At 38.5% G+C, this 20,827-nt stretch overlaps 1 protein-coding gene across 8 annotated transcripts in view; it reads right to left on the reverse strand.

Moving 5' to 3' along the window:
- Positions 1 to 20,827, reverse strand: part of ROBO1 (roundabout guidance receptor 1) — a 687,918-nt gene that overhangs the window by 16,830 nt on the left and 650,261 nt on the right. For 5 of the 8 annotated variants that reach the window (XM_071433703.1, XM_071433702.1, XM_071433707.1 and 2 more), the window contains 7 exons: positions 18,381 to 18,407; positions 15,670 to 15,712; positions 11,900 to 12,054; positions 8,147 to 8,482; positions 5,553 to 5,660; positions 2,763 to 2,907; positions 2,217 to 2,468 (listed from right to left, as the gene is read on the reverse strand). In XM_071433703.1, coding sequence (XP_071289804.1) covers positions 2,217 to 2,468; positions 2,763 to 2,907; positions 5,553 to 5,660; positions 8,147 to 8,482; positions 11,900 to 12,054; positions 15,670 to 15,712; positions 18,381 to 18,407 — 1,066 coding nt within the window. The remainder of the gene's footprint in view (positions 1 to 2,216; positions 2,469 to 2,762; positions 2,908 to 5,552; positions 5,661 to 8,146; positions 8,483 to 11,899; positions 12,055 to 15,669; positions 15,713 to 18,380; positions 18,408 to 20,827) is intronic. The other 3 variants (XM_071433709.1, XM_071433705.1, XM_071433710.1) reach the window with 3 other exon arrangements.

The raw sequence follows: 20,827 nt of genomic DNA on the forward strand, positions 1-20,827 counted from the left end.
ATCTTTAGTTTTTTTCTTTGCTTTTTGACTCTTCCAGACCACAGGTTTGTATTTCAGTTTGCTATACTTCCAGCAAGCTCACCAGACAGAGAAATATTACAGTACACCCTCACCACCAGAATCCTATTCTAGATGCCTGGTTCTGACCAGCAAACAAAGTAACACCCAGCAGAACTATGACTAAAGCTAATAAAATTATGACAAACAGTATTTCAGGCATTATTTTCACTACACACCATTTAACATTTCACTATACACCGTTTCCAAAACACCCAAAATCAATGTAGAAGGGCACCACTTGGAATGTGTTCCTAGTTTGAAAGTATTGCCACACCACATTCAAACAGGACCCCACCCATCCAGAACGGCTTATAGCTGCTGAGCACAGGACACCCAATTCCTCAACAGCAGCCCTGGGTTGTATCAACACCAGCAGATGGAACAGGTAACCAGCCAAGCCTCAAAAATCAAATAAACAGAATTATATGACTACTTTAAAACTGATGAGATGGACGCAGCAAAAAGAAAAGAAACAACGTTTGGAAAAAAAAGATGGAAAAGACAAAATTAGTCCCTAACAAATTCTAAGATTTTCAGCAAAGCTAGATTTAGCCATTGTAGGAAGGACAAAATAAATACAAATTTTATTTTTTCAGTCCACAAAAAGAGTAAGTGGTATGGCCTGGAAGCTTAAATTGGAGCATCCTTCCAGCTCCCTCTGCCACTAAGTTTTGATGGCATTGATGGTGACCAGCCAGGATTCTTTGTGTTGAGCAAAATTTCTACTTTCTAGACAGCTGCTGGCTGGTTATGCATGTTTGTGTACATCTGCTTCTGTGCCTACTCCATTCTGTATGTCAGGACACATCTCCCAATCTCCAGAAAATCACAGAGATTCTGGAACATCGCTCATGACTATTGGTCACTTAGCTTTTCCCCTTTTCATTTGTGTCCACTTTAGCTTCACCTCTCAAATAACCCAGAAAATTTAAGTGATTAAAATGAACATTTCTGTGGACTGGTGTACCAGGACCAATGGAAATTACAGGAAATTTTCCATCCAATAATGAAAAAAGTGATTTTAAAGACTCAGGAAGATAAGGAAGAGGAAAGGAAAGAAGAGGAAAGGAGGAAAAGATACACAGTACAAGTGTTACCATAAAGAGTAAAGGAAACAAACCAAGGCAGGTCAAGTAGGGGGAGCTAAAGTAAAAGCAGATATAGGCCCATTTATACTGCCTACATACAAAATGGGAACCATAAAGATGACCTAACTTTTAAAAAACATTCTGGAAAATACATCTATAAATATTCAGTAACTTATGTTGAAAAATGAAAGCTCTACAGTCTAATTAAAAAAATCATATAAATTTCATTTTAAGAGGCTTACATTTTGCTAAAAATAGAAATTCCACATAGAATGCTGCCGGTAAGTTTATATATTTGTGGCAATAAACAATATGTGCAAACCACTGGAGGAAAAAGATAATAAAAGCCCATCACTTGGGATGGAAAAGCTGTGCCTTCTAAACAAAAGCCAAGAGATGTAAGCATCATACATAAAAGGGCTCATTCAGAATTCACTGTTTTATGGGAGAGAAGCTGTGAGAGTTTATATGCAAAACAGTTGTAAAAGCAACTCAGAGAAGAAACAAAATTTCCCAGCAGCAAATATCTGTCTTTATTAATGTTGGTCATTCCTTTAAATAAGGTTAGATGGAAATGTTAAGAAAATTTTGCAAGCAGTAATTTCCTGTATTAGGATTTAGGAGAGGAGGAAAATCTATAGGTTATATAAATTATATATTTATATATATTCATACATATTGGTGACAAGTTAATTGCACAGTTACTGTGAAATAATGCATGCTATTTTATGGTAATAATGCAGTAAATCTATTGGAAACAATGGAACTGTAATTATATGGTAAGCTGTGCTAACGATACCACTTTAATAACCTGATGACTGTGAATTTAACTTATGTCAGTATCGTACGTACCCTCAAGTGATATACTGCATTTCTTCCCATGGTAGAATAACAAAGCAACTTAATTACTTATTTCTTAGGTTAATATAGTTCTAGCATCCTGGATTAGCAGTTAAATAGCAACAGAATAACGGGGAAATTGTTGGCCTCACTAAATTCACCAGGAATTTTCAGTGGGGCTCGGATGACTCTTGTCACATCTCTCTCGCTACATTTGCATTCACACACCTCCGGTCAGGTTGGTGTTGTGTGTGTCCCAGATCCTCCTGACAGTCCTGTAACATGGGCTGGAGTTCTTCCTGGGGAGAGGGGGTGAGGGTGGCAGTTGACTGATGGCTATAGGAGACAGCGGCTGGAGAGGAAGCTGCTCCTCGGACAGGTGGAGTAGGACCTCGCTCATCTTCTTCCTCTTCCTCTAGCTCATCCTGCTGCAGATACATCCTTGCAGGTGGCACAGGACAAGGAATTTCTTGGTCATAGCTAAAATTAATTTTTTAAGAAAATAAGGACTTAAATTTGTACTGTGTAATTAGCATATCTGATACATGTATTAACAGCTCAGAAACAAAGCACTGCTCTCTGTGCCCTCGAGAACAGCTCGGTAAGGATGTGCTGAGTGGATGCACACCACTGTCAGTGGTGCTCTCCAAACTGCCACGCTACAGCTCCACGAGCAGCACCAGAGAAGTGCTGGAGGAAGGTGTCACTGCCAGCTTGTAGGGCAAATCACACTTCAATTAACTAGTGGTTCAAGTGGGAGGTGCACAGTCTTACCCTTCATCCACTGAAAGACTGTAATCTTCGCTGTTGCTGTGGGGAGGTGGGTGTGCTGGAGGGGGTGGGAGAAGATCTGCCCAGTTCATGCCAGCTTGCTTGGGAGCCTTTGGGGTCCGAGCACCCTTCTTGTGCCCTTGACTCCCTGGGAATAAAAAGCAGCACATATTTGTAATGCTTTGAAGTCTCTCCTCACCACTAGTTATGAAAACAAAAACAACTTCGGTCCCTTCCCAGATGTTCTTGCATTCTTTGAGAATTTATTGTTTTGCTCAGTTTTGAGCAAATTGGCATTCCTCCTTTTTACACTGGTTTGTGCTTGTAGCCTCTTTGTAGAACTGATCTACATTTTAAGTGCTTGAATTTAAGCAGGAACTTTACATAGCATGAAAAAGACACATGGGATACAAAACTTTAATTTTTTAAATAAACAGTCAAAATGAGATAAAACCATAAGTGAATTTCACAAGCAATGTCATTAAGAGTGAGCTTCCTACTTCTGTTAATTACATTAAAGATTATCATCTAAAACAAATGAGCTGTAGACATATTTTCTGAAGTGCCTTTATCCTATTTAATTGCTAGAACCTAAAATACAATATGATACAGATATGATCTATTAAAGTTCTACTGTTGCATTAAGTCACTGAATATAGGTAATTTGTACTTGTCCACTGAAACATTTTAGGCACAATGAAATTACTACTTTTAGTCTAAATGGCAGGTGCAGTTGAAAATAATTGCTGGAAGAACTAAAATAACAGAAAAAAAAAAAGATCGATGAAGTATTTCACAAATGTTTTCAACTACTATTACTGGAAAATTACAGCTCATAATAAAGCAATGCAGCTTTAACAGTTCAAACAACTGTGAATAAGACCAATTATTTAGGTGGTAGCAAATTTTAAGTTTGGACATGGCGAAGATGAGAACTGGCTCAACCATTGTTCCTTGGTATCTATACATTTTAATCCTTCTTTGCTATTGTTACATCTTTCTTATAGATAAACCCCTTTTATGTAGATAAAGTCACTGTGATTTTGAGTATGTTTTAGAATCATTCACATTTCTCTCTTAAACTGAGGCATGATTTTATATTATCACAGTAAAGCATTATATACATGATTAAATATACTGCAGAGAGATTTAGGAAGGTTTTTTTTTTTTTTCACTTCTGCTGTCTCAGATTTTCCACTCTTACTGACAGTAGTTCTGGTAATTATCATCCCACATGAGCTGCCAGATACACGTTTCAGCTATGTTAAATTGTTTTTGTGCTATCTTAGTATGTCAAGGAAGACACTAACTATCCCAAGGCAACCTGCATTCTGTATCCTAAGCACCATGATATAGACATGGTTCAACACAATTAATTTATTACTTTGGTCACCTTGCTTCATTCCTGCCGGATTCCTTGGCATACAACTATAAATTGTTAAGAGTTATGAATAACCCTAATAGGTATCAGCATGGAGAACAACACCCTCTCATTTTTAATTTGCATGGTTCATACCCCTGAGATGTTTCATGCTGAATTTCAGGTCTTAACATTGAGAACAGGCTCAGCACCACATCCTGATCTTTTAGACCTGGGAATGGGCAAAAGGCTGTCTCCCAGAACAACACAGCTGAGCAGCTGGGAGAATTGGGAGCTGTACTTATCTCCTCCCAGCCACTGAGAATTCAGATCATCCAGAGGCACAGCAGGGCTCATCAACATCAACATATTTATGTCTCTGCTGTGCCTTAGTCAGAATCAGTCAGGACAAAGCACAGGTTGGGATTAAGGCAACTGTACTATCAAAGAAAACAGCAGAACAGAATGGGAAAAGTCTGCATCTTGATTAGTAGATGTAAAGTTCAAGGCACTTGTGACTGCGGCTATAACTCACCCTGAATCTGGTTTGATGTAAATAAACACAGCCTAACTACCACACTTACAGTAAAGCCCCAAACCAAGCCTATGTTTTGTCTCTGGTTTAGCCCATAGACCTCTACCAGAAAGCAAGCCTGGAAGTGAAAAGGTTATACTACAATGATAAAACATAACTTTTGAATTAAAACATATTCTGTGGTGCCACAGTACAGAGTGCACAAAAAGCTGTTTTGTTTCAAGATTTTTACAAAGGATTTTTAGATTGTTTGTACAGGAGATGCCAATGAGATCTACCATCTATATCTAAACGATGTACATAAATAATTTTGACATATAGTGACTGAAAACAATAAAAATTTTATGTACGCCTGAATGCTTTTTTACTCAATGAAATACAGGGGTTTAATTTACAAAATGAAAAACTTAAAGCAGAGTTCTGTTGGGTATCACTCAACTACTGTGTATCTTGAGTTGGTTCATGAATTGGCTAAGTAGACCCCAGAGATGAGGACTAAAGTACAAGGAAGGTAACACATAAATGAAAATGAAAATCCTTTTTTTTTTTTTTTTTTGGGTGACAGTTGGAAAGAAATTGCTATAACTTGCCCATCTGGAAAACACAACATTACCCAGTACACCATCAGCATTAGGAAATCCAACCACCATTTGAGTTCATGACTTTCACAATTTCAGAAAATCAGTTACTTAACTGACATTTGGATGACACTAAGCAATCCTGAGGATGTAACAGAAATACAGGCACCTTTTGGGACAGTTTTTGTGCTGTTCAACATCGACTGTCTGTGGATTCCTCCCCATCGCTCCTCTAAGCCCAGTAAATATTGCTATCCACAGTTACAGCATCCAGACACCACAGAGCCTAAGGCTTCTTGGGAAACACTGCAGGTACTCACCAGATGTACTGCTGCCTCTGTCTGAGCTGTTGTAGGATCCACCTGTATTCTGGTCATAAGACTGGTTGTAGGGAATAGTTGGAGCAATGTTGTCATTTACTCGGTAATCTGCAAGTTCAATGGTATGGTTAATGCTGCCCTTCAGGAACACATCTACTTTTATATACTTGCTTTATAACACAAAGTAAGATCTCCTTTAAGTGGTGAACTAGAAACAAATTCATTTTGTGAAGGAAAAAAATCATCCTGCAATCATGTTTTACTTTTATCTTGCCTCTTATTGTAGGCTTAGAGGAAATCATGGGAATTTAGTAACTGCACAGCTAAAATGGAGTAAAATGGAATTCTGTGCACAAGGTTTCCACAAAGCCTCTGCAACCATCAAGTCTCAATGAATCTATTTATCTATCTATCTATCTATCTATCTATCTATCTATCTATCACCTGCGTGAGCATCTTGCACACAAATACTGTCACCTTGACTGATGGTCTCTGCCTAATTTATGCATGCAGAACAACCAATGGACTGCAGTAACTACTTTTGGTATTTCAGAGGTGACACACCCACATAAGAGTCAGCTCTGTGTGACAAGGGCTGAATGATCTGCTGAAGCAACAATGCAGCTCCAACTGAATTTGGCTTACAACAGAAGGAGTCTTTGTTTCAGGTCTGCTGGCCCCAAGAATATTTTTATTTACACTGGATCATGCAGGTTCTACAGGCAGGGACATTTTTGCTAATGGCTGTTACCATAACTTTGCTCTCCAGTTCCAAAGCACTTGGTATACACTTATTTCTTTTAAATCTAGATCTGGCAACCAGATCTGTAAAACTTCATCAGAAGTAAAATATTCATCTGGAAGAACAATACCCTTGTGCTAAAAAGCAATTACAGTTTACAGAGAACAGAAAGGAGGCAGGTTACTCTTCATACAGCAAATAAAACTGTGTCATAAACAGAACCACTGGACATAAAGTAGTGACAATGAAGCACAGCATGTAACTCATCAAAACAGTTACTTCCCATCACAAAAGCTATAGGTATAATCAGCAGCAAGATGGCTTTGACTCGGGAAATGAGGAAACCAAGATCAGAATATCAACTCATAAAATAGCAAATCAAAACAAAAATAAACAAAACTAAGAATTCAGTTCCCATCTGCTGCAGAAATGTTTGTGGTAATGTAAGCATAGGAAAAAGAGCAAAATGATAAATTTCACACCAGAGTGTATTCTGTAATAGTTTCTCAGCCTAGTTGCATTCCACAGACCACGCTGAAGCCCTACATACCGCATATGTTTACACAGAGGATAAACAGTAAATCAGCACTCTGAAATATGTATATATGACTGCCAGCAGACAATGCTTTAAGGGGGCCTTTCCACACTGCAGTATGCTAGAGAATATGCAGCTGTAATATACACAATTTGAAAGATGCAGTATCTTCCAGCACATAAAAACCAAACATGTTTTAATTCCCAAAGAGGCACGTAATACACAGTTCATGAAAGAGAACAATTACAAAAAATACAGCTTTCACCCTCTAGTAAGGAGCCAAAACCCTTGAATTTTCTTTTGGCATGTTTACGCCAAGGGAAGGTGTGACATTTTATATTGCCCTTTGAACTCCTCTGTGAGTAGATGGGTCCAGTAGAGAAATCAACATTCCTGTAATGAAATGTCTCTTTTTTACTGGATCACTTATCACTATGCAATCACTTGAGTTACAACCTTGCAAAAAGTTCCAAGTTAGAATGGGTCCAACTCCTAGGGATACTGTTTTGCAAATCAGGTTATTAAGAGAGGTTGCATGGTAGCCTGGAGGAGTAGAAAGAAGAAATCACATACCTATTTCTTCCAGCTCCCACACAGTATATTAAAGAGACATGCCTTCAAGGCCTCAAAAGCACATTCTGATATTTCCCGTTAGCACTGAAATCAATTTATTTTTAGCTTCTGGATCCACAGACTTCAGTCAGGGTAACACAGGAATTTAGTTTCCAAAACTGTGTGCGGTAGCATTGCCTCTCAATATGAGAACTGAAGGCTTGCTAGGAACAAGTCTAAAATGAATTGGATCACTCCATTTGTGCCCCCAGTGTACAACACAATACAATTTTACAGAGTTTGATATGCAAAATTTCATTCGTTTACATGAGCATGTAGATTTAATGAGTCTCCATCCACAACTGGGAAGAGTAGGTTGACCTATTTAAAATTTAAGGTAGAGTATAATGTGACTACCATGCATCTGGCTTATGAATAAAATATCTGGCCTCTGTCCTAACCAATCCCTTAACTACTATTAAATTTAAATTAATCTCATATCCACAGGAAATGTATTTTATTTAACTCTTTTCTAAAGACACAGCTTGTTATTTTTCACAATAAATTCAATATCAGAAAGGTTATCGTGGTGCTAATTAACTTTCTGACACTGCAAATGGTGTATTTCTGCATCTAAAGAGGCAGAAGCCTAAAAGCACTGCAGAAGCCTGTAATTGCTGAACCTGAAAGCTTTAGACTCCCAGAACCAGAAGGTCAAAACTCCTCTGACGCCTAAAGAGGAGAAACAAGCTAAAAGCTCTTCACCTTTGTTTAATTTGTTTTGCTCCATAATGTTGTACTGTATGGGTGGAGCCTCTTGCTTTTGCTGAACAGAGGGTTTCCAGTGTTTCTCATTGGTGTCCCCGCTGCCACTGTTAACATTATTGCTGATACTGGACTGGATGAGCTGAGTGGTGGCATAAGGAGTGGGCTGCCCAGGCTGGCTGACAAATCTTCCATCCTTTAGATTGGGACTATTGAAGGTTTTCATCTCATTGATTTTGTTGCTGAGGTCCACGTCCCCATACACAGTTGGCTCAGGCAACATCAGGTTTGTCTGCTTGTTGTCCAGCTGATTGTTGTAATTTGCTATACAATCGGCTAACCACAGAGGAGAGAAAAGAGAAAAGGTCATTCTGTTCGCCCACACCAGACTTTCCACGAAACCCCCTCTAACATTTCCTCACTGCACAACTACATGGCTTGAACCCATGCAGCAGGCACACTGAGGCAGAGATACTGCCATTAACTATGTAATTTACAGAATAAGATTTACCTTATACACTACTGCTCTGAAAGCAGGGTTCACTGTTCTGATTCACTGTAAATTCAGACCTGCTGAATTGTATCTACAATGACTTACCTTGCTGGGCTTTTCCATCGGGGCCATATAAACATTCATGGTTTTAGACCTTATTCTCATAGCAGTATATATATTCAATTAGTAATTGTGATTAAAATCACTTGCATTGCAAGGGAAATTCAACCAAAACTTAACAGCAGGAGTAACTAAGACCTTCAACTCATGTCACCTCAACAGTATCTAGACACTCTTGTATTTGTTGTAAGAAATAGACATACAACAGGTTTTCATGAAACACACTTAGAAATGATTACATGTAAGAGAATTAAAGAAAAACAATAGTTTAAGAGAATTAAAGAAAAACAAGTACAATGTAAAAGGTAACTCCGTACCCAGTAGCAAGTCTTTATTTGATCATTGTTTGCTTGTACAATCTTATATTTTAATTTGAAACAAAAAAGGCAGAAAAGCAATCTGGAATTTTTGCTGATTTTCAGTTGCTTTGGGTATTCCAAAATACGTTATAGCACAGTAATACATTGTTCTGTATGCTAATGATATTTCATATAAACAGCATGAATTCATTCTTCTGACATTTACTGCATCCTGAGACCACCACTTATTGCAGACAGTAAATTGGCATGTGCTGATGCTCTGGCCACTGCATGAAACAGTGTCCCTGCCTTGCCACGTTCTTTTCCCACTGCGTGACACGAAGCCCACAGATTTTTTTTCCTCTCCACATCCAGTCCACTGGGAGAATACTGAATGAAGTAAAGTAGTCTGTGGGTCAGCAGTTAGAAGGCTTAGTGGAACCAGCATTCAATGATCCTTAAGCAAAAATTCTCATTTTCCAGTTGATTAATGCATCAGTAATTACATAACACTCACCAGGAATATAGTTTTCCTCTTTTAAAAGAAGTGATATTTATGCTAATGAATTTGATTCAAAATGCAAAGTCCATTTACCTGTATCCACAATGAATTTACTGGAGAGGATGGCAAGTCAAACTACATACAGAATTCAAGATTTTACCATTACTCTGACTGAAACAACTAGCAAACATAGAGGATTTTCAATCTCAAAAACATTCCCTAACACATACACATTTTTAGAGATATATTACCCGAGAAAGGGGAATAAAATAATGCTTGTGTAAGAAAACCACCGATCCACATTTCCTGTGACTAAGGAACAGTATCAGAACATGCCACATAAAACTTATCACTGCACATTTCATGCCCCCCAGCCTGTGGGTTTTTTTGAAGGCTTTACTGTTTGATATATTTTTCCTTCTTATGTGAGGTGTTTTTAATGCCTCTGTTATTTATTGCTTCACAGACTTCAACTTCTTGATTTCTAGAGTTTAAATGTTTCATTTCTCTCACCTACTGCACACTAGTCTTTCTTCCTTTCAAAGTCTATTGTATTATACTGGGCAATATTATATACAGTATATTCTTCACTCCACATACCTCAGGCTTTGTTACATATCCTTGCAGAGTCATTTTGAACATATGTTTTTACTTCCTTTCATTTGCAGCTACATCTGATTTGTGTGTGAGGCAATATAATCAATACAGTATATGCAGTAGGTACATTTTTAACATAGACACATTAGAATTCCTCATAACAAGTACTTAAAACTGGTTTACCTATACAACAGAAGATTTATCTAGTTAGATTTTTTATGGCATCTACTCTTGGAACGATCGGTTCCCGTTCTGTAGACTTGGAAGACAGCGCTATACTTAAAAGCAATTAAAAATGCAGCTACTTTGCATATTCACAGCTACTGAGGGGATATCCATCGCTGCTGCTTCAGAGCATAAACCAGCCCACGATGACAGAATTAAGAACATTTGGCAGAATTTCCAGGAAAGAAGAGATCACTCTGAGCACATTGTCTGACCCACAAGCTCTGAAGTTCTATTTGAAAGGAGGGAAACACTTTGCAACAGAACCAAGCTTAATATGAAAGTTAAAATGAGGGAGAACCCACTGCAGTTCAATACAAGATGTTATAATAGGTTGCAACCATAAAAATGTGCCTTTTCTTCCTTTTCTGAATTTGTTATTTACCAGAATTGCTATGTCTGTCCTTGCAATAGCGAACCATCCCTGAATCACAAACCTTTTTATACAGGTACTGCCGGACGTGATATCCACAGCCAGAGTGAGAGACAAGCCTCTAATGCCAAAATCTCACACCTTGCTCTGAAGCAGCTGGCACTGGTCACTGTCAGACAGCATTACTGCAGGAGATGAATTGCCATTACTGCCACTCATGAATTACCAGCCATTTGAGCTGGTTTCACATTAATTACAGGAGGTAATGCTGCTTGGCACTTATGCGACTCCACACACTTCCCCTCTGGATTGCTGAGACATGCTACTAGCAAAAACCAGCAAAAACCAGTAGAGATACTTGTAGTGGAAAAGACTTAATTTCTCACCAGTAACACAAGGTTAAACCAAAATGAACCTAAGGTCTGTTTAAAACGAAATGTGCAACAGTTAGCACTCTGAGATGTATTTCCTCAAATGTCTTCCACAGAACTCATGAGGTTTTATTCCAGAGCTCTCTGAGTCCTGCTCAAGCTCCCAGGAACTACCACTTAATCCAACACTTTGTAATGTTTTAATGCTTTAATGTAATGTTTTTAATGTTTTAATGCTTTAAGTGTGTGAAGTTAACTTCTTTATTCACACACCCTAAACAGAACACCAGCTATCCAATTTTGTTCAGAATGGCACTCAAAGTGAAGTTCTGAATGTGCCAAAACAGACTGACTTTGTTGCAAGCACTGTAGCAATGTTTTATTTCTTGCTTCTCATCACATCCAAACCAGAATGAAAATCACATTGGCATAGTTTTGGTCTTTGTCCCTCTCCATCCAAGCAACAAGGATGTACAGAACAACCCAAAAATGACCTTATCTGCTCTATTCAGAAGCCAAAATGTATTGGTTCAGTCTGAGTTTTGGCAGTATTGAACTTTGAAGGGGCTCCTTAAGCCTGCTACAACTATCCAAATAGCACCAAGAAAGGATCCAAAAAGGGACCAAAAGCACAATCATGACATAGAGCAGACACTATATTAAGCTTAAAAAGCACTGGAAATGAAACCCAAACAAAGCTGGACACTCTCTCAGGCATTAGAAGCGCGTACTCTGTAAAGAAGGTTCCTTAGCAAGGTAGAAACAGATCTAACCTGGTCGACTGTACGTTGTGAGGTTGCTATCACTGTTGCCATTGCCAGAGGTGCAGCAGTTGATGGAGCAGTCATTGTGATTGTTCCCTGTGTTAGGCCAAGTATCTGCTAACCATGGCTGAGTGGCTGGTTCACTGATGTTTAGGAGTCCAGGCCTTTAAAAACAAAGCTTGGTCATTTCAAAAATTAAACAAAAGGATTTTCACATTGCAGTGACACTCTTCCCAAACAGTGAGATGTTACAAAATAATACCACGTACCAAAAGGCTTGAGTACTGAAAAACTCAGCTTGATTCAATTATTTAGCATTTTCAAGTCCCCTGTCTAACCTGTTCCTTGCTAAATCACTCAGGAATGAGCAGTCAAGATCAGCATCAGTTCATTTTGCTCGACTACACTATATGTTGGTGTGCTACATCTACTTGTCACTTTGACTTTCATATTTTAATTTTTTTTTCTCTTAAGGCGTTGCACTTCTATTTTTCTGCCCCTTCACCCTTTCCTAAAGAAAGCAAGGTAAAAAAAGAGGAAATTGGCAAGTCAAATAAACAAAAAATTCACACATGGAAGCAGGATGGATATGCATAAGTAAGAACCAAATTTAAATGTGAATATTCCCAAGTTCTTGGTTATTTATGGAACAAGTTCTCCTCCCCATCAGATAGTACTACTGTGGTGCATCAAAGGGAAAGGCAGATAACAGAAACCTCAGTGGCTTGGGAGCTTTTGGATCTCACTAAACATGCTGAGGAGGTGACACAACTTGTTCATGAGAAAGCCACTCAGCTCCTAAAAGAGTTTGAGGTACTTGGGAATACTGACCACCTGAAAAATATCCAGATATGAATGCTGCATGCTGGCTGCATTTGGAATAAAGTGTATTCCTGTCATCAGCATTCCTAGTCTTCCAAGTTGCTGAATTTTTGTAGTGAGTGTGAAAGTCTCTCTGAATGTTCTGTAGAATCCCTGGTGGCTCCTGAGTTTTCATGCTAACAATGCAGTGGGCCATGTTACAGCCCCACACAATTTAAAATTGCCTTTGATAACTAAGGTGCTTTTAAAAGATAGATAATTTTAGCTACTGTCACATCCACATATATGAAAACAGCCCCCTTCTCTTGGGATTTAACAGGCAACTTTCCATTTGAAATAGTGCAGAAACTATTTTCCATAATATTAGATGTGATGATCTTCAAAAATAAAATATGCTAATCCTCTTAAACTGCAAGTTGAAAATACAAGCTGCATGTAGTTATTTGTGGGGGATAGAGTCTGTCAGTGCTGCAGGCTTAAGTCATAGACTCAGAATGACATTTAAAAGATCTATACATATATGTGTATATATTTCTGTACTGCATATGTCATCTGACAATTTAACATAGGAGGTGATGAGGCTTGACTTGCTGTCAGGCTTACAAACCAGCCAATATGCATTCAGTAAAGAAGCATTTAAAAAAAAAATCTGAAATAAATATACAGCTGTGTAGGCCTGTGAGCAGGCCAGCTGATTTGAAATTCCCTGCTTTTTTCCCTACACTCTGCTTCTACAATGAACCTACACCTCAAGGCATTTAGAGGAGACAAAGCATCCCAGAATGTTTCAGCACTTTAAAGATCTGTGTACTGGTTTGTTGCACAGAGAACTAAAGATCCTTTGTTTCTAAAATTTACTTTGCATTCACACCTGCTGTCATGTAAGAAATGTGGTGTGATGTATACAAGCATACGAGAATTCTACTAATTGGAGACATTTAGGCAAGAGATGCTTGCATTACAGATCCATAACCTGGTGATGGTTTGAGGTCATAATTTCCAAAGATCTTTAACCCTGGCAGCAAATTTCTTGACTCCCTGAATTACTGGACAGGATCTGAGGCAGGGGTGGACAGAGCCAAGTGGCTGTGTGGGTGCTGGCTGGAGTCAACCCAGCACAATTACCATTACTCAAATCCTGTCTAGAAAAGGGATTGCCACAGAAATGGGTATTTTTTCTGCATCACACAAGTGGGGATTATGTTGAAATATATCACTGTGACATTTTGAAATCTGAAAAATGCTTTAACATGCTCACATAACTGCACTTGGCAAAAATGCTGAACCTTTCCAAAACACTGCAAATATAAAGTAAGGGAGTGAAAACCTTAGGTTAGGATATCAGAAGATGGTTTCATATGCAAAAATAACATGGGGTTTTTATTTGTTTTTTTTAGGTTTTCTTTTTTTTTTTCTTTTTTTACATTGCAGAATTATGTTTCATATTCTACAAAATAAGTTACATCACACAAGCTGTCACTGCTATATATGCAAATAAACAAAGCCAGCACAGATGTTTGCACCTTGAATCAATTACATTGTTAGATTCTGGCCCTGCTGCTGAACACTAGGACAGTAAAATTGAAGTTGATGCTCTGGAAGTACCCAAATTACTGTGCACTATGTAGACACCGGTGGGTTCATTTCTGTTCTCTATGTGAGAGTGCTTCATCTAGCCTGTGCTAAGGGAAGAGTGAGAAAGCACAGTGGCACAAAGAACACAAAGGATGTTAGCTGAGCATCTTTTTGAACAACTCTCAGGGAAAGAGAAGGTTCATCCCTCTTCTCTCCTATTTTCTCACTCTCCTGGAGTAAGGACAGCAACCCAGTGATTTACAGATTTTTCCATTCAAAAATCACATGGTAACTGTTCTAGAGGCTTCTCTCCATCCTCCTGTGGCCATGAGTGCACAGCAGCACACAGTGCTGGGCAGAGATATCTGCAATTCCTCATAAGATGCCAGGTCCAGCTGCAGCAGGAGCTGAATAGCCTCACCTCTGCACAGCACTCAGGTAGACTGGGAATGCTTTATTCTATGCCTAAACTTCACAATTACCAAATTTTTGCATGGTCTTGCAAATTAGGAATCGCAAAATGCCACTTGTGAACAGGAATTGTTACAGGACTTTGGTGCCCAGGTCTCTGAGATTTTAGCATGACTTCAAGCATCATGGCAAATCTTTGAATGTGACCTAGAAAAAAAATGGTGTGCTGCTAAAGCACCACTGCTCTGACCTGCCTTTTTGCTAAAACCATTATTTTTCTTCCTGAAGAAAACTTTACCCCTACAGAGGAAATGTAAATTACTGTTTTCTCCATGGCCATTCATTAAGTAATAACGTAAAGCCAGTGAACATGCCTTAGTTAAATCCTCAGTCTGGAATGGACCTGGTTCTCACAGTGGTGGTTGCAAATTTACAACCTGCTTCCCTCTCCTTCAGTGCCCCATCTATTTTAAGCAATGCTTTAACTGTTTTGCATTCACAGAAACATCTTTTTCCTAAAATGTCACCTTATAAGCCATTTATGTCTTCAACAGTTTTCACCAATAAATGTTTTCTTTGTCTGTAGTATTTGTGAAGCAGCTATATTCCTCGATCTTCATAAAGGCCACGACTTAATTGCTTTTACTCCCTTAATCAGGTGGTAAGCCAGGTCTTTATTTTGAAGTTAAAGCACTCCCTCTGCTGCTCAGTTTTTGAGATGCAGTTTTTACAGGTTAACAAAGCTAAAAATATTTCAAATCATGTTTCGGAAGTCAACCTAAAAATTCAAACCATATACCCTTCTCCTAGACAGAAAATATAAGGCCAAAATGTATACATTACCATAATGAACTAAAACTTATCTATGCAAGTAATTATTCTGCCATCACTTACAAGGACAATTGAATTCCTGGAATCCTTAAATTTATTTGCACACGATTTATACCTATAAGAACAAAGCACATAATTACCTGCCTCCACTGCTTACGGCTTCTCCTCCTCTCTGATATGTTACTGAAATGGTCAAAGGTAAAAAAAGGAAAAACATTTAAAAATCATACAAGACTCCTTCAACAACAGTATTTACTTCGCCTTTGTTTCATTTTAGCTAAGACAATAATTGTTCATTTTTTATACATTAATTCTGAGTCTCGTTCTGCAAGCTACTGCTTCAAATCCAAGTTTAGACATAATACTTGTGGTGCTTGATAACTGCTAGTCCTAGCCCCAACAGGGTTTTATATTTCAGTGCTGTTCTGAACACACACACACACACACATGTACTGCTTAAGAAAGCAGGAAGCCATACATCAGGTTGAACTTATTCTTAACATAACTCTGCTGACTTCAGTGGAGTTGCTCTGTGGAAGAATTTAGGTCATATATTTATTTCATGAATGGCTGGATGTTAAAGCTTTGCTCTACCTTATTATTTTGGCAAGATTAAAGAGGTATCATGATTCTATAACAGACCTTACTTCCAATGTAAATAATGGCTCATTGCAGCTGAAGCTACTGCAAAAACAAATGCTCTTTCTGAATGCTACTGCAATACGCTCAGGGAACAAGCACACTCTAGGAGTCCACAGAAGCTGCACAGTTTGTAACATTTTACAACTGGATTTATAAATTATACTGAATAATATAAAAAATTCAAATATATAAATCTTGGTTAAAAAACAGTCTGGCAGAAAGAACACTTTCTAAATTAGAAGGAACTGTTTTTCTAGCACTTCAAAAGTATTCTCCATGAACAAAGTGGATGTCCACATGCATTTGTTTGTTGGTGTGGATTGCATATCCTTCACAGGAAGTAAGATGTTTGAGAAATTAGTTTTTAGGATGCAAACATCCAAGAAGAAACAGTGCTATAAATTTTGCAGGTTTACATTGGATTTGGCAAAGGGTTAAGGAGACTGCCTCCTTGCATGTGCTGATGGATTCTACACTTTCCAGCTAGGAGTGTGCTGAAAACAAGCAGCCAAATTCTGCTCTTTAGAAGAACTCCAAACTGGGAGTCTGCAAGAGAGAGATAAATGCTGGCAGTGATTACAATAACAGGATTAAAATGTAGGATGCATTCCTACAGGTAAGTCTTTTACTGTAGGTAATGCTAAAGAGGGAAGCCAGGTTCAATTTAAAGTCAAAGCATGACTGAGATTCTGGATTGAAAAACAAGGATTTTTTTCTTTTAAGTGTTTTACATGCTTTATGTTTTCTCCAATTTCTTTTCTAAAAATCTCAAGGCTATTTATTTCCCAGCTCTGACACATCTTAAGAAACCCTGATATTTTCTTTTAATGTTAAGAATCCATTGGAGAGAGTAGATGTCAGCTTCCAACCTCTGCAGAATTTCAGTGGCGTGCTACGACGGAGATTACAACAGAAGCCCTCTGTTTAGCCAATTAAAGTAACAGCAAAATAATAAAGAGCTTGAATTATTCTCCAGGCTCTGAAGGCACTCAAAGGCCTACAGAAACATTGAGGGCCACTCTGGCTCATGCTGAACAGGAAACAACTGCACTGAACATGAGAGGCTGGCTTGTGAGAGCAGGCACCCTCCAGTTTGATGAACAGCACGTGGGCAAGGCTGACCCAGCTCAGCCCGGTCTGGGGGATGAGTGCAGGCACTTGGGGCTGGCTTCCTCTGTGGTCCAGCCTGAAAGATGCAACTCAGCTGCTGCACAGAGCCCACATCAGCACAGAGTAGGAGCTAGCATTCCCTGGGAAACTTCCCAGAGCTGGGCTGGGTGGGTTTTACCCTGCCTGGATACACACATCCTGCAAATCTCACAGGTCTCTTGTGAAAAGGGAGGATTTCGAACAGAGGAGGAGGAAACAACCTGGCTGTTCACTGCAGCTCAAAGAAAAGCAGAGCACTGATGGGTACAGAATGTGTTGGGTTTTATCTACTGCAGAGGATGAGCTGCTCAGCTGCCAGACTGTAGGACCCACTGAAGGTGAACTCTACAGGATGGAAAGGCTCTCATGGGCTTTGGTGGGCTATGGTTCAGACTATGTTGTATTTTGCACATTTCTAAACAAAACAAAATAAAAAGTGATTTTAAACTCACTCTGAATTTGAAATTCACTTCTTTTTAAGCTGAACGGGATCATGATCTTAAAATTTCATAGCAAAATACAATTTAAGGCATCAAGCAAAGAAATCTAACTGCTGGAACACTTTGATTTTCTGTATCTTCCAAAGCAGAAAACTCTGAGGGCACTGGATTAGTGCAGATTCAGAGGAAAGAAAAGGAACAAATATTTCACCAGCTATAATCTCACTGAATCTCTTTCAAGTCAGCATCTGGGCTGTGCTAAGTCATTCATCCCCCACCAGAAGCACCTTTTGCATCTCTAGATGTGGGAGGCTACACTACTCCCTTGGAATATGCAGGAAAAGAGCCCAGGTTGTACAAACTGACAGGATCATGCTACAAAATGGCATGCTGGCATGGAATGGTGTGCTTTGAAATGGCGCACACAAATAGAAAATATTGTCAGCCACAAAGCAAATGCACACTACTCAGAGAACAAATAATGATACCTGTCATTAATGACATTGCTTAAAAAACCCCTTCAGAACAGCTGGGCTGGTTGGTTATGTCAGAGAAAGAGAAATAGTACCACAAACACATGCTTAAGTAACAAAGAAGGGGGGAAAAGTGCAAATATATACCTGTTGGTGTGAAGGTAAAAGACGGGACTGAAAAATCAAAACAAAATACAAACTGGTTATTAAGCTGAAGAGAGAAAGGGAAACATACCACATTAGTATAAATCTAGCAGACAGCTGAACATAAAACAAATAAATATAACTAACCCACTAGTTCAATCACATTGATAAAAAAAATAAAACTGAAATTGCAATTCAGAAAGAAGATTGTCTCTACAGGTACTATTCTGAAAAAAAAAAAAAGGCAAAAAAAGCAAAAAGCTTGGTATTCTATTGTGCTCCTGTGGTTTAGCCTTTCAAATCCTTCTCAGTTTGGTATTTTAAGTTTTTTTTTTTTTTTCTGAAAATCCTAGCACAAACAAAACCCCCACACTGTTAATCATTCTAGAACGCAGAATGACAAATTCCTTAACAAAGCCTTATCAAGGTCCTATTGAATCTTATCTGCAGTTCACTAAGTAAATGCTCATTACACTGAACTAATAGGCACGCTTAAGTATTCAGTAAGGAAATAATAATCATAAAAAGGAACAAAGAGAACTGCTGTTTTACTGCCTCTGAATCAAGAATGGCACCAACTCTCACTGCAATGAAGACACTGAAATCTACTGCAGCAATTAATTTTTGTTTTCAGAGATGAGACTGTTATACAGAGTAATTATCTTTCTTTTTTAAATAACCACCAAAGGAAAAAAAAACCTCCCTAGATGTAACACCTTTCTACCTTCCAACCCTTGGCTTTAAGAGGGAAAGGTTAACAACAGAACAATGACACTGCTTGACAATCTTCTCTCTCACAGCTACTATAAATCCTCTTTGGATCAATAGGGTCTCTAATCCAAATACAGAGCAGCAGCATCTGCTCTTCCTATTAGCACATGCTCCCCCTCCTGTTGACAAGACAGTATCGTTTTCCTCTCACTGATGGCAGAACAAGGCTAACACTGCCCTTTCTGATCTAATCACAGTGAAAGGTAACAGAAACAATCAAATATTCACTAAAAACAGCCTGGAGACAGAAGGCGATCAGCAAAGCCAGAACAGAAATAAAAGGTTCTGGCTAAGAGAACATCTTCTTAATCTTATTTATTTAGGAACTCTGAAGTTTGTGGGGAGTGCAGTGTGTCTTGTAATTTAAGCACTCCTTATTACCCCCTTTTTACCAAGTCAATTTATTTCCAGGGATATGATACTAAGAAAAAGACAAGAAAAATGGAGTATTTGGACATTTTAGGCTCCATTTGTAGCAAAGCTTTATTTTCTTGGGAATACCATAGTATTTTCTTTGAGCTAGGCTTTTTCACATAGTTAAGTTTAATTTAGCTACATTCAAAATATAGAACCATAGTAACAAGCTTTCATTAAATAGAACTGGCATTTAAACCTGAGCTTGATTCCAAAGAGAATCAGAACCTCAAAATAATTTGCAATCACAGGGACATGAAAAATAATCTTAAGCTACTGTCTAATTACTCTTCTGTGAGCTTAGTACTAAACCTAGTTTTGTTTCTTAAGGAACTGAGGAGGTTCAACTGAAAGAAATCTGATTGCTACCACATGAAAGAATGACTTAATTCTTAGAGCTTCTATTAATAAACTCTTCTGAGTGTGTAAGACTGCTAGTACAGCATGTATGTGTGGGAGTAGTGAAGTATTTTAACAGATGACAGGCCTGAAGCTAAATATAAAAATAAATAAATGCAAGACTGAAGAAAGTTTGGGCTTGCAGTGATGACTTGATGAACTGCAGAGTGGCAAACTACTTTGCAATTCATATTTCACTAAAGATAGGTTTTGTCTTTGAAGAATACTTGATACCAGAGATACATACCCTACTTTTCTGTACACTTTCATTTAAACTCCCCCCAGATTACACAAAAGATATTTTTACAGATATTGAAAAACACAGCTGTTTTGAACAATAGCTGATGTCACTGAAGTAAGCATTTTTAAGGACAAATTGTATGCCTTTTGCCTAATCATAGGTACTGGTGAAAGCACAGTGATGTTAGTGTGATAGAGCTGTAGAAAGGCAGTGTGGCAGCATGCTATTAGTAAAACAAAACAGCACAGGCCAGTGCAGCACTACGTGGGGGGCTGTCCTGCCCCAAATCCCAGCAGAACACAGTCAAGGGTGCAACTCCTTCCCAATTCCCTTGGCTGCAACTCCACCACAGCCACTGTGCCTGGAGCCCACAGTGAGCACTGGCACTTCAATAGCACCCAGGGCATCTCAGCTCTGCAACACTCCAGATATATTTCCATGTTTCCACTCACTCATTTGCTATTTTTAGCACTGCTCCTTTTACACAGCAACATATTGCTGCTGTTTGAAACCATTTGTGTTTGATTTGCCTCTCCTGCCCATAACACATTCATTCTTGGGGACTAAAGAATGTAATCTCATTACACCTTTCATACACAAAGATGAGTTCACATTTTAAACCTTG

The sequence above is a fragment of the Agelaius tricolor genome, unplaced genomic scaffold, assembly GCF_023055355.1.
Source record: "Agelaius tricolor isolate 1412-34295 unplaced genomic scaffold, bAgeTri1.0.p SCAF_9, whole genome shotgun sequence".
Classification (NCBI taxonomy): domain Eukaryota; kingdom Metazoa; phylum Chordata; class Aves; order Passeriformes; family Icteridae; genus Agelaius; species Agelaius tricolor.